Here is a 14,004-nt window from a genome sequence, read left to right as displayed (position 1 = left end):
GATTTTTTTTTGGTTCTTACATTTTTCTTGCTTAAAGTTTGAAAGCGATGAGGTTGTGTTAATTTGTATGTGTGTGTGTGTATGAAGTGGATTTGTTAGTGTGAAAAAAAAATATCTTTAAAAAAAAAACCCAATCATCATCAAAAAGTAACACCCATAGCAATACACCAATACCGTTGATTTTGAACTAAACTTATTCCATAATGGCAGGATTTAAAAAGAATAGAGAAATTTTAACTGGAGGTAAGAAATATATCCAACAAAAACAAAAGAAACATTTAGTTGATGAAGTTGTATTTGATAAAGAATCTCGTCATGAATATTTAACTGGTTTCCATAAACGTAAATTACAACGACAGAAAAAAGCTCAAGAATTTCATAAAGAACAAGAACGGTTAGCTAAAATTGAAGAACGTAAACAATTAAAACAAGAACGTGAACGAGATTTACAAAATCAATTACAACAATTTAAGAAAACTGCTCAAGAAATTGCTGCCATAAATAATGATATTGGATTTGATCAATCAGATGACAATAATGACAATGATAATGAAGAATGGAGTGGATTCCAAGAAGATGAAGAAGGAGAAGGAGAAGAAGTAACTGATGAAGATGACGAAGATAAGGAAAAACCTTTGAAGGGGATTTTACATCATACTGAAATATATAAACAAGATCCATCATTATCAAATATTACTAATAATGGTGCCATAATAGATGATGAAACAACAGTAGTGGTAGAATCATTAGATAATCCAAATGCTGTTGATACTGAAGAAAAACTTCAACAATTGGCTAAATTAAATAATGTTAATCTTGATAAATCTGATCAAATTTTAGAAAAATCTATTGAACGAGCTAAAAATTATGCTGTGATATGTGGAGTTGCTAAACCTAATCCAATCAAACAAAAGAAGAAGAAATTCAGATATTTAACAAAAGCAGAACGTAGAGAAAATGTTCGTAAAGAGAAATCAAAATCAAAATCAAAGGGCAAGAAGTAAGTAGTTGTTTGATAATATAGATTTATATATTGTTATAAAGTTAATTGTATTATTTATGAAGTGAGTCAGTCTAATTTGTCTTCTGTAATGCTTTGTCTAGGGAAAGGGTATAAGTGTTGGACTGTAATTGATACAGCCAAGGTTTAGGGTTTTAAGGTGGTTTATTTTTTTGCAATTATTGAGGTCGTGTAGAATTAACAGAATATTTGTCATCGCAATTATTAAACAAATTCAATGTGTCTATAAATCAAGTGTGATGAAAAAAAAAGTAAAAAATTTTCTGTAACTATTTCTTTTCTTCTTTTCAATTATATCTTGATTTATATACTTATATATATATATCAATAGATTTTAATACAATTTGTATGTTATTGATTGGATTATTCTTCCTTCTTTTTTTTTTCCAACCATATATAAATGATGACAAGCTGTCGCCCCAGACGGAGGCTCCTTTTCAGGACAATGACCGATTCGATTTATTAGCCAAACACTGAAAATTCTGAACTTTATATATATATTATAAGAAAAAAGAAGAAGAATACTAAGGATATATAATTGAGATTCAAAAAAAGGGTTTAGTTTGTACTAACATTTGCAATAATTACAGATTATAGATTTATTTATTTGGTTGATATAGAAAACTTTGACTTTTCCTTCCTGTCCACCAATATATGAAGTATCCTATACTTTATGGAATTTTCAATCTCAATAGTTCAACAATGGGTTGAATTGAATTGAGTTTCTGTTTTGTTATGTTTTTGTAGATATCTTTCTTGACCATCAACATTTCTTACTACATGTTATTTTAGATTGAGTTTACTTTTTTGGTTCATATAATAAAGAAATAGTACAATTTCCATGATTCGGCTTTTTTTTTGAACCAATTTAACTGGCTAATGATGTTTTTCCATGCTAATCATGAATTCTTTATGATTAAAACTTTTTTATAAAATCGTGTTCTTTATTGATCACGTCTGAAGCCTTGTTTATTTGGTTTAATTAAACTGAAAAAGAATTGTTTGATTTATATCTTATTTAGAACTTTAGAATACATTCAATTCGTAAATAACTTGATGACTTCTGATTATACTCTTTCTACAATATTTTGCTTTAAAGAACAACAATAACAAATATAAATAAATGAAAAACGTACATTCATCAATTTATATAAATAATTGTAACTTAAAAATATCAGATTGAAACTAACAATAGTTAACCTGATATTAATGTCCTAAAGTTTTTGATAATATTATTAGTAGATCAATGCTTGTTAAAAAGCAGTTGCTGAATAATCTCGAATATCGAAATCCCTGGTTCATGATCGCCAAACGAACAGCCCTCAAAAATACAGATTATTAATTGACCTCAGATAATTAAATCAGATAATAATAGCTGACAACTTTCGCCTACCCAATATGGAGAACTAATTTTCGAAATTGAAGGTTGCTTTATATTATCAAAAAAAAAAGAGTAATAAGAAATAGAGGCCAAGAAATAGAAAATTTGTGAATCTTTTAAATAAAAACTTTTTGGTGGTGGTTGAACGAAATCAGGAGACAGGGAAGGACAACATTATTTTCTTTCTTTTTTAGTGTAATAATTCCCAAATCTGTACATTTTTACACGACTTTTTATCTCTTGGTTTTTAACATCAAGAATTTAACGATATTTATAATAAATAAATGGTTAGGAGTGCTTTATATTATTAGTATTTTGAATCGTACATTGTAGATTATTAACTAGAAATGGAATATGAATTACTCTTACTATTGAAGATGTAATGGTAACAATTATTTCTATTACTATTTTTATCGTCGTCCTGGGTTTGCTAATATTTTTTCCCCTACCACCAAACTAACTTGAATTGCGGCTGGGTGAAATAAAAAACTTTTTTCAACTTTAAAAATAACTTAATCACTATTCTTTTGAAACTACGTTGATTGATCATAGAAGTCCCCTCCATTGGACTCTAAAAATTAAAGAATCAATTACACTATAAGTGGTTTTTATAATATCATATACTTAGACCACAAAATGGGTGAAGAAACACCTAATCAAACTCATGAAATATTATTTAATGATTTCATACCATTATCATTCAGAATAACTGTTGCAATTCATTTTGGATTAATATTATGGTTGATACTAAATTTGTTATTAACTAATTTCACTTCAATTAATGTATTACATTTATTAAAATTATCATATACACCACATAATTATACTCATTTAGATGATCTACTGCATAACCAAGATACCAACATCAACACCAACAACAACCATAACCATAACCATAACCAAATTGAGTCATTGGGGGAATATGCTGCATTTTTACCTAGTGATCCTCATGAAAATGATCGATTAATTAAAGGAATCTGGTCAAATTTAAAATTTGTATCAATTATTAATATCACTTGTTGGATAATTTATAAATCAATTGCTAATATTTCTTGGTTAACACCATTATTTTATACATTACCATTGGTTTCATTATTCATGACAATTTATAAGCTTTTCTTTAAAAACTCATATTCTTCACCTGGTCAAATTAGAATTTTCACTACGATTAAAAGAATCATTAGGGGTAATATTAATAGTCAAACCATGAGAACTAATGACATTTTAATAAGTGATAGTTTAGTTTCATATTCTCGAGTGATAAATGATTTAGGTTTAGTAATTTGGAATTATTGGTTTGATAGTAATATTGGATATAATTATAAATTTGAATCGATGATATTATCAATTCCTACTTGGATTCGTATTAAACAATGTTGGTATGAATATAAATTGACGGGGAAAATTCAACATTTATTTAATTTAATTAAATATTCTACTGGGTTAGGACCATTGTTGATTAATGTATTACTTAAACGAATGTTATTGAACGCTACTGAACAAGAAAAAACCAGTGGAGAATTATTACTTAAATTAAATCATTTAAATAATTGGTTATATTTTGCATTAGCTGTGAATTCAACTTATTCATTTATTTGGGATATTAAAATGGATTGGCATTTAGAATTATTTGATGGGTTGTTCCTGGTAGTTTCTGGAAAGAAAACTTCTCATTCTGTTGTTTCTGTTTCTAATTATCGATTCCAAATTTTAAGAAAACAATTGGCATTACCAAGACCAATTTATTATATTGCTATAATTATTGATTTTATATTAAGATATATTTGGATATTAAAATTATTTATAATTAATGAAGAATTGAAAAAAGAGAAAATTAAATTCATTTATATTTTTTCAACATTTTTATTTGGTTATGATGCTTATTCATTAGGTTATGCTTTAATTGAAACATTAGAAATTTTTAGACGTTGGATTTGGTGTTTTATAAAATTAGAATCTGATTGGGTTGAACTTTATAATGATCAAGATTTACTGAATCAAGATATTGAATTGGAAACTAGACTTCCTAAACAAGGTTAAGTTAGGTAGAACATATATATATTCTTTTCTTTATACAAATTTATAGACAAGATACAATAAAACAAGTGTGTATTATACAATCGGTCTTTTTGTTTAATTAACGTTTATTAGAAATTCAATTAAATGTTCATGAGTAAAGATATAAATAAATAAAATTGAATAGATGTATTTCTTTAGCCCCCCAACATCATCATCACAAACAAACAAATAAATAAAAAATGACATACTTAATATCCACTAGTCATGCCCAATCCATATGTCAATCTCTTTATATTCTAGTTCAATTTTTGAAAAAAAATAAAATTAAATACTTTTCCTTAATCAATATCTATTACCTTTATGATCTTCAACCCATTTTTCAGCACTATTTCTCCATGCTAAATCAGCCTTTGGACTAATTCTATTGTCACTAACCCATTTATTTTTTAATGGTGATTTAATACCAACATATATAACTGCAACTGAACTCATAACTGCAATAGCAGCAAAACTTAATTTTGGTGCATGGGCCATGATTATTTATGATATGTATTAAAGATATATTTATGATTGGTTTGGGTAAGTTTTTTCTAATTGAATTTGGTTGGTTGGTTGGAAAAAGATTGAGAAAGATAATTTTGGGTTTTTTCACACGACTTGTTTTAATATGTGACAGTGATAGTTGCGTTGATTTTATTAACCAAATACAAGACTTGGACTCCTGATTTGATAGAGAAAAAGGATAATTTTTAAGCTAATTACTATTAATTAATAGTCAAACAGAATAGAGAACGGAAATTAATAGAAACAGTACAAAACTTATTGCCCTTTTATAAATATTTGTATAGGATCTGTCCTACCACCGTATTCATGAACTTGCGTTTCAGCAGACACTCACAGAGACGGTCTAATAGTCATTAGAGCACACCAGAAGGACTCTATAACAGTATTCAATCAATAGGAAGCTCAATACCGTGTTTAGCCATTAAAAACGTCCAAGCTTACATAACAAGCAGCACGTTATTATGTAAGCTGGAACAAATGTGAGAAGGAAAAAAAAAAAAATTTTTTTTTAAAGCATTTTGGATTAATGAAAATATTTTCCTTCTCTCTCTTCAACAAAACCTTATACAACTCACTATTAACAAGTCTTACCATTTTAGTCTTACCACTGGAAAGGGGGAAAATTAGTGAAAGAATACCAACTATCAATCATGTTAAGACTTCTGATACAAAGAACATATTCCAAAACAACAATACCTCAAATATCGAGAAGTTGTGTTTCATTCTCTTCAATTCGTCATAATACCACTACATCTTCTACCAACACTAGTAGTTCCACCACCCCGATCACTATCAAGACTAACTCATCCAAATCTAAAACAAATGGAACTTTAGTAGATTCAAACAAATTTTTGAGAACAACTTATGAATCTATAGATGATTATGGTAGTTATAAACATAATATATTCACTCATAGATTACCTGAATCATCAGCTAAACAATCACCACCATTAGTTGCATTACATAATCGTTTACAATTACCTAAATCATTTAAATTAGCTACATTATCACAATGTCTTAATTTAATTACTAAACCAGAAGAATCTGATGGATTAGCTAATAATTTTGGATTAAATACATTAGGTAAATCTTTATTATCATATTATGTTACTGAACATTTATTAATTCATTATCCTCGATTACCGATGAAAATCCATCAAGCTGCCGTTGATTCATTAATGGGTAATTTAGCATTACTGGAAATTGGTAAAACTTGGGGGATTGAAATTGATGAAGTTAGTAAATTGGATAGATTTTTAGGTCAAGAATCAGAATTTATGAAATTTGGTCGATTAAGATATCTTTATGATCAAGATAAATCTGATAAATTTTATAATAATAATGGTAATTATAAAAATGTTTCCGGGATAGAAGAAGTTATAGATGAACAAGGTAAATTATCACAACAAGATTTAGCTTATGCTTCTGCGGTTAAAGCTATAATTGGTGGATTATATACTCATTGTGGTGAATCAGCGGCTAAAGATTTCATTAATGATCATATTTTATCAAGAAAAATTCCTTTGGATCAAATGTTTGAATTTAAAAGACCAATTAGTGAATTGATTAGATTATGTGATAAATTAGAATTTAAACAACCAGTTAGTATTAGATTAATTGCTGAAACCGGGAGATTATCGGCTCATCCACAATTTTTGGCAGGAGTATTTGTTGGTAATGATAAAATTGGTGAGGGAATTGGATCATCTTTGAAAGAAGCACAAATTAGAGCTTCAATTAATTCATTATTGGGTTATTATTTATATTCACCAATTAGTGCAAATGGTGAACCAATAAAAGAACCAAGTGATTCAGTGGATTATAAATTTGAAGGTATGATTGGACTTGGAGATGTTGCTGTTTAAAAGTGGTTTCATGAACAACTGGTTATCTGTAAATAAATACTTTTTTCCCCATTTTTTGGTTGATATTCCCTGTTTGCTATTACTGTTATTGTATATTATTAAATTAGATTTGGTATCTTTCTCTCCATTCAAGGTTGTCAAATTTTGGTAAGTGATTATTATCTCTTTTTTTTTTATTTGACTTGCCCTTTTCTTCTGTAAATAAATAGAGAATTTCAATAATTATACTACTACTACATGATTTTTTTTTAAAAAGATATTAATTCATTTCATATTTGTTCTTGTATATATATCACTTATTCAATCAATAGAGGAAACTAAATAAAAAAAAACCGTTAATTCCTTTTTTTTAAAGTTTCTCTTTTTATTTAGCACAAGCACCACCAACGACTTCAGCTTTAGTAGCTTGTTCTAATTTATGGTAACATCTGACTTGAGCTGGAACATCATCCATATCTTTTAATTTCTTAGTAGCATCTTGTTGTTTCATAACATCCAAAAGACATGAATATTTAGTAGCATCACTAGAACAACCAGAAGCAGAATTATATTCAATAAATTCAAATCCACATTCACTAGTTTCAGCTTCAAATTCTTTGTTCAAACATTGTTTTAAAGAACTATCTTCAATAGTTCTAATAAATAATTGTTTTTTGTTTAATTTGTTATACATGGAATTATCATAATCTTTAGCATATTTACCAGTACATTTAGTTTCATGAGTATGTAAATTAACATGAACAATTTCACCATCTTCTTTAATAGTGTTAAGAACATCATAATGAGTAGTGACAGCTTTTTTACCAACTTCTTTCAAATGATCTAAAACAATGTTGGTTGGTGGTAAAATAGCAAAACCTTTATCATCATGTAATAAATTGAATGATGAAACGGAAGTGGCAGCAATAGCCAAAGTGATTAATGACTTGAATGAAACCATTTTGTTACTTTGATGATTCTAGTAATTCAAGCTTATTTGTTTATCAAAAAAACAAAAGGATAAAGAAATTACTAAATTATATATATATATATTTATGAAGATTAGAAAACAAAAAAAAATTATTATTATTATTATTATTTGTAAGGAGATGCAGAAATTTTGTTCAAGATGGAAAAGATTAATTAAATTGGGTTTCGGCTTAGAAGAAAAATAGAATAATTTTCCTGCAACAATTGGACATAATTATGTATTCAGCTTGTTATGAGTCTATAGTATATAGTATGGTTTAATACTTTTGTCTTTATGCATGGCGGTAAACTATTTTCTATTGTCTTTGCAATTTGTTTTGCATAATCCGAACTTCAACAAAATAAATTAATTTCATTGATTGGCTGAACAAAAAACTAAAAGATTTGCAGATGTGAATTTTTTGCATTTGTCTGATTTATTTGATGCCCTTTCATCGATTTAATTTCTATTATCTACTAATTAATTGAAAAATTATATAAAAAAAACCCGTACGTTCTATTATTGATTATCCTATCCCTATTCATATATTGTTGTCTGTGATACTTTCATATGAATGTTTAAACTGATTAAAATTAGAATGTTAAAACCAGGGGACATCTTTCATAATTAAAATCTCTTGTATTGATACCCCGTTTTCTTTTCTTTCTGTTCATCTCTTTATTCATTTAAAAAAAAAAATTAGCCAGTTGTTTTAGTTAGTTTTGACATATCGTTTCAATTTTTTGCTTGGTAAAAAAATAAAACAATACACAATAATTAAACTGATTTATCAGTTAATTTGATTTGATAAAATATTAAAGTTTTTTCTTTTCTTTTGTTTGTGATAATAATAATAAGGTTCGGTTATGTGAGGGTTGATATTCCAATTATTTCCCGATATTTATACTATTGTTATTTGATATCCTAAATTTATGTCTTATTGGTAATCTCTTGGCATCACAGGGGGATTGGTCCATACACAACAATTCCTTCTTTGTTGAGCTTGGACTTTTTTTTCCAAGTAACTTAGATGCGAAATTTTGACAAAATTATCAACTGGACCTGGTTTTTCATAAAATATTAATTTTTATTAATCAATACAAAACATCGAACCTTCAGTTGCTATAATTTTCATCTATTTTTGATACACCATACACTTGAAGGACCAACTTATACAAGTTCTGATACAAAGAAATAATGCGAACAAGATCAAGAAATAAATAGAACAACCACAATTCATATCAAGCAGCTTTTAGTATAAATACTTGACTATAAAAACAAATGGCTCTTTAAACTTCTCAAGACCAGAAATTCGTACTTTAATTTGTTCTTTGGGGAAGGGTTGTGACACCTAATGCGAGGAGCTCAGTTTACATACGGCAATCGCCTGTACTTGTTTACTAATTAAACAATTCAGTCCAAACTAATTAAATAGCCCACGTATTCATGAGGCTATGCCTACTTAAACTAGACATACTTTCCATTGAAACTTCAATTGTATTGGAAATTTAATTCTCAGTTTTGCAACCAAATATGTTAATTCCTTCAAAAAACGTACTGTTATATCTACTCATATACTTTGAATGATTTACTAGAAGACAATTTAAACATTACAGACCCGTTAGCTCACTACATGTAGTTGTTGAGCCAAGGAAGTTCTTTCATTGTAAGATGTTCAATTACATGTGGTGGTATATGGTACGGCGGTGTGAGTGTGAGTGTGACAAAAAAAACGGAGTCAAATTTTCACTCAAAGAGAAGATTACATAAATTATTATCGCACACAACGAAAAAAAAAAAAACTGGTGAAGATTCAATCTCATCGATTAGATTCAAAATCTTAGAAACTTCTCCAAAACTTATTCATTTGAGATTTTTATTGAATATATTCCCCAACACAATTCAGCTTTAACTATGTCATTAAACATTCTTGTTATTGGTAATGGAGGTAGAGAACATGCCATTGTATGGAGATTATTACAATCACCAACTGTGAACCATATTTATGTTGCCCCAGGAAATGGAGGTACCATTAGTGAATCATCATCTTCTAAAATCACTAATGTACCAATAAGTTCATCACCTAAAGATTTCAATAAATTACAACAATTTGCCGTTGAAAATAAAATCAATTTAGTTATTCCAGGACCAGAACAGCCATTAGTTGATGGTATTGCCGATATATTTTATGCTGTTGGTATTCCTGTTTTTGGACCAAGTGCCAAAGCTGCTAAAATGGAAGGTTCTAAAGCTTTTTCAAAAGAATTTATGGATAAACATAACATTCCAACCGCCAGATTCCAAAATTTCACTGATGTTGCCAAAGCTAAAGAACATATTCAATCTATTGATTATAAAATTGTTTTGAAAGCTGATGGTATTGCCGCTGGTAAAGGTGTTTTAATCCCAGAAACTACTGAAGAAGCATTACAAGGATTAAATGAAATTATGGTTGATAAAAATTTCGGTGATGCTGGTAATGAAATTGTTATTGAAGAATTTTTAGAAGGGGATGAATTGAGTATATTGACCATTACCGATGGTTATTCCTTTTATAATTTGCCTGCTGCTCAAGATCACAAAAGAATTGGTGATGGTGATAAAGGGTTAAACACTGGTGGTATGGGTGCTTATGCTCCAGCACCAATTGCTACCCAAGATGTATTGAAGAAAATTAATGATCAAATCATCAAACCAACTATTGATGGAATGAGAAAAGATGGATTCCCAATGTGTGGGGTTTTATTTACTGGTATTATGTTGAGTCCAACCAAAGAACCAAAAGTTTTGGAATATAACGTTAGATTCGGTGATCCAGAAACTCAAACTGTTTTACCTTTATTATCTGAAAATACCGATTTGGCTCAAGTTATGTTAGCTGCTGCCCAACATAGATTGGATTCCGTCACTATCGAAACCAAACCATTATATTCCACTACCGTGGTAATGGCAGCTGGTGGATACCCAGAAGCTTATGGTAAAGGTGATGAAATCACTATTAAAAAACCATTACCTCAAGACACTTTTATTTTCCATGCTGGTACTAGTGTAAATGATCAAGGTAAAATTGTCACTTCTGGAGGTAGAGTTATTGCCTCCACTGCTATTGCTGAAACTTTAAGACAATCAGTCGATAAAGCCTATGTTGGTGTCAATGAACACGTTTCATTTAATAAAAAATACAATAGAAAAGATATTGCTCATCGTGCCTTCCGTGATGCCGACAAAGCTGCTAGTGCTGGTTCTGGTTCTGGTTCTGGTGTCACTTATGCTGATGCTGGTGTCTCTGTTGATAATGGTAATTTATTAGTGGAAAACATCAAGGCTAAAGTCAAATCTACTGCTAGACCAGGAGCTGATTCTGACATTGGTGGATTTGGTGGATTATTTGATTTGAAAAAAGCTGGTTACAACACTGATGACACATTATTAGTTGCTGCTACTGATGGTGTTGGTACTAAATTAAGAATTGCCCAAATTATGAATATTCACAACACTGTTGGTATAGATTTAGTTGCTATGAATGTTAATGATTTAGTTGTTCAAGGTGCTGAACCATTAATTTTCTTGGATTATTTTGCCACTGGTAAATTAGACATTGAAGTTGCTGCACAATTTGTTGATGGGGTTGCTAATGGTTGTATCCAAGCCGGGTGTGCCTTAGTTGGTGGTGAAACCTCCGAAATGCCCGGTATGTACGATGAAGGACATTATGACACTAATGGTACTGCTGTTGGTGCTGTATTGAAAGATAAAATATTACCACAAATCAATAATATGAAATCTGGTAATGTATTGATTGGGTTAAAATCCGATGGTATTCATTCTAATGGATTTTCATTAGTGCGTAAAATTATTGAAATCAGTGAATATGAATATCAATCACCAGCACCATGGAAACAAGGTTCTACAATTGGTGAAGAAGTTTTAGTTCCAACTAAAATTTATGTTAAACAATTATTATCCAGTATAAATCAAGGATTATTATTAGGTTTAGCTCATATTACTGGTGGAGGATTAGTAGAGAATATTCCTCGTGCTTTACCTAAACATTTACAAGCTACTGTTGATATTGAACAATGGCAAGTACCAGAGATTTTCAAATGGTTTGGTAAACAAGGTAATGTTCCTTATGAAGATATTTTGAAAACTTTCAATTTGGGTATTGGTATGGTATTGATTGTAGAAAAAGAAAATGTTGATAAAGTATTGAAGAATTTGGAAGAATCCGGTGAAAAAGATGCTGTTGTCATTGGTGAATTGGTTGAAAGAAAACAAGGTGAACCAGGTTGTGTTGTTAATAATATTGATGGATTGTATTAGAGAAAATAAGAAATGTTGATATAACAACTAGACGATTGAGGTTGTTGTTGTTGTTGTTGTTGTTGTTTACTGCTTGCTTTTGTATGTTTAAATTATTATATAAAATGAAAGTTAGAAAATTAAAATGATAAAATGGGAAAGGGAAAGGAACTTGTGCGTGTAATTTGCTACAATTTTTTGCAACTATTGAACCCCAAAATATTTTGGTGAATCACGTGATATAGTGTAAGTCGAATGGTTCCAGAAGAGCGACTATCAGCGATGATGCGATTTCATGCGTTTTTTGATAATCAAAAAATAATGGAAATAAATCCCTTAAACAGGGGCCAAATAGATTCAAATTATCAAATACAAAATAGTTAATTTAGTTCATTGACAACCGATCATAACCAAGTAATGCCATTGGGATAGTTTGGAAATCTAACCCACATTCATTCATGATTATATTTTAATTAGATTTGAAGTAGCCACAATTATTTTTTTTTTTCCATCGATGTAGGTCTATCTCGGCTTTGAGTAATTTCATTTTATTAACACATGAATATTGGTCAATTGGAAAACAAAAAAATAGGGGATCATACAGATAGTCCAAGAAATGGGGAAAGAGAGGGATAGAGAGGGATAGGGAGAGGCTCAAAAAAAATAATACTCATGTGGCTAGTAACCAAATCTTTTCAAGACAAGAAGAAGATTGTGTAGTGATCCAGTAGAATACATATATAATAATAATTTGTTCGTGTTATAGTGACAATATAGCAATAGTAAAAAAGAAAATAGTAAACTTGAATCAAATATACCAACTACTAGATAAATAATTAATTCAATTGCTATGTGTGTATACAAGGGAAGTTGTTAGCTGATTATACCACGATATGTTTGTTGATTGTACTATTGTGTTATTTTTAATTGGTAGAAATCACTTCCCGAAAAAGATTGGTTTATTCCGGTACGAGACGGAAAGAGGGAGAGGGCGGAAAATAAAAGATTTGGCATTGTCTTGGAAAGATTTTATTACCGTAGATTAATTGTGTTGTAGTATTTTAATACCAGAAGAATTTGACCAATAATTTTGTCCTTTTAATCCTTATCTTGGAGTTAAAATACTTTGTCTTTTATTAAGAGAGGAAACAATTTTACTGTATTATATCTATTTTCTATAAAACTCATCAATAGTGAAAGAGTAGTATGTTAACCTCTCTCTACAAATAACAAAATTGCCCCACTATAAAGTTCAATTCGATTTAATTCAACTCACAACCAAACGTATGTATACTTGTTGATTGAGTTGTGACAAAACTATTTGGCAGATGCTGCTTACAAATCCACTTGCATCACATTTAATAAAATTTCTTTTTTTTTTTTTTGCTTCTTCTTCTTCATCTTCTTTCATTCTATATATATATATCCACAGTTGAAAGTTAATCTCCTACTTGATACTTACTTCTTTCTTTCGTCCCTTTCATCCTATTCTCTCTTTCTCTTTTAAATATTCAAGAAAATAATTCAAAAAGAGGAACCACTGTATTATCATGGGTCTTTTATCTATTGGTACACCTTTAAGTTGGGATGAATCGAAAAAGTATAATAATCATGTTAGAACCAATGGGATAACTCAATTGATTAACATTTTCAAACAACATGGACATCGTGAAAATGATGTATTTTTATGGGGAGATGAAGTTGAATATATGTTAGTTGATTTTGATAAGACCAACAAAACTGCTAGATTATCAATTGATAAAGATTATATTATTAATGATTTAAATGACCCTGAAAAATTATTGCCAATAGCTGAAAAACAAGATGTTAGTTATCATCCAGAATATGGTAGATTTATGGTAGAAGCAACCCCGGCAAAACCATATAATGGGAATTTATTACT

General features: G+C 29.3%; 7 protein-coding genes and 1 non-coding gene across 8 annotated transcripts in view; 5 read left to right on the top strand and 3 right to left on the bottom strand. All coding sequences in view use genetic code 12, as the record gives it.

Annotated features, from left to right (window-relative positions):
• Positions 1–203: 203 nt before the first annotated feature.
• CAALFM_C107950CA (uncharacterized protein) lies at positions 204–1,004 on the top strand (the record flags this gene model as incomplete). Its single annotated transcript, XM_712511.2, has 1 exon — positions 204–1,004. The coding sequence occupies one exon, from the start codon at positions 204–206 to the stop codon at positions 1,002–1,004; it is 801 nt and encodes a 266-aa protein (XP_717604.1).
• Positions 1,005–1,418: 414 nt separating this feature from the next.
• CAALFM_C107940WA lies at positions 1,419–1,510 on the bottom strand. Its single transcript, XR_002086365.1, has one exon. It is a non-coding gene; the product is annotated as an uncharacterized ncRNA (small nucleolar RNA).
• Positions 1,511–3,038: 1,528 nt separating this feature from the next.
• Positions 3,039–4,442, top strand: ERD1 (Erd1p; the record flags this gene model as incomplete). The annotated part of the gene is made up of 1 exon (XM_712510.2): positions 3,039–4,442. The coding sequence occupies one exon, from the start codon at positions 3,039–3,041 to the stop codon at positions 4,440–4,442; it is 1,404 nt and encodes a 467-aa protein (XP_717603.2).
• A 321-nt stretch (positions 4,443–4,763) lies between these two features.
• On the bottom strand, positions 4,764–4,955 carry CAALFM_C107920WA (uncharacterized protein; the record flags this gene model as incomplete). Its single annotated transcript, XM_019475128.1, has 1 exon — positions 4,764–4,955. The coding sequence occupies one exon, from the start codon at positions 4,953–4,955 to the stop codon at positions 4,764–4,766; it is 192 nt and encodes a 63-aa protein (XP_019330673.1).
• A 680-nt stretch (positions 4,956–5,635) lies between these two features.
• Positions 5,636–6,850, top strand: MRPL3 (mitochondrial 54S ribosomal protein mL44; the record flags this gene model as incomplete). Its single annotated transcript, XM_712509.2, has 1 exon — positions 5,636–6,850. One exon carries the CDS (start codon positions 5,636–5,638, stop codon positions 6,848–6,850), a length of 1,215 nt encoding a protein of 404 aa, XP_717602.1.
• Positions 6,851–7,214: 364 nt separating this feature from the next.
• Positions 7,215–7,790, bottom strand: COI1 (Coi1p; the record flags this gene model as incomplete). The annotated part of the gene is made up of 1 exon (XM_712508.1): positions 7,215–7,790. One exon carries the CDS (start codon positions 7,788–7,790, stop codon positions 7,215–7,217), a length of 576 nt encoding a protein of 191 aa, XP_717601.1.
• Positions 7,791–9,713: 1,923 nt separating this feature from the next.
• ADE5,7 (bifunctional aminoimidazole ribotide synthase/glycinamide ribotide synthase) lies at positions 9,714–12,122 on the top strand (the record flags this gene model as incomplete). The annotated part of the gene is made up of 1 exon (XM_712506.2): positions 9,714–12,122. The coding sequence occupies one exon, from the start codon at positions 9,714–9,716 to the stop codon at positions 12,120–12,122; it is 2,409 nt and encodes an 802-aa protein (XP_717599.2).
• A 1,529-nt stretch (positions 12,123–13,651) lies between these two features.
• The window catches only part of GCS1 (glutamate--cysteine ligase), a gene marked incomplete at both ends in the record, with an annotated part of 2,319 nt that continues 1,966 nt past the window's right edge, over positions 13,652–14,004 (top strand). Inside the window, one exon of the mRNA XM_712504.2 lies at positions 13,652–14,004. This exon is cut by the window's right edge and continues 1,966 nt beyond it. Coding sequence (XP_717597.2) covers positions 13,652–14,004 — 353 coding nt within the window.

This window comes from Candida albicans, chromosome 1, assembly GCF_000182965.3.
Source record: "Candida albicans SC5314 chromosome 1, complete sequence".
Classification (NCBI taxonomy): Eukaryota; Fungi; Ascomycota; class Pichiomycetes; order Serinales; family Debaryomycetaceae; genus Candida; species Candida albicans.
The sequence above is the reverse complement of the archived record's forward strand: the minus strand, read 5'-3'. Positions and strand labels throughout refer to the sequence as shown.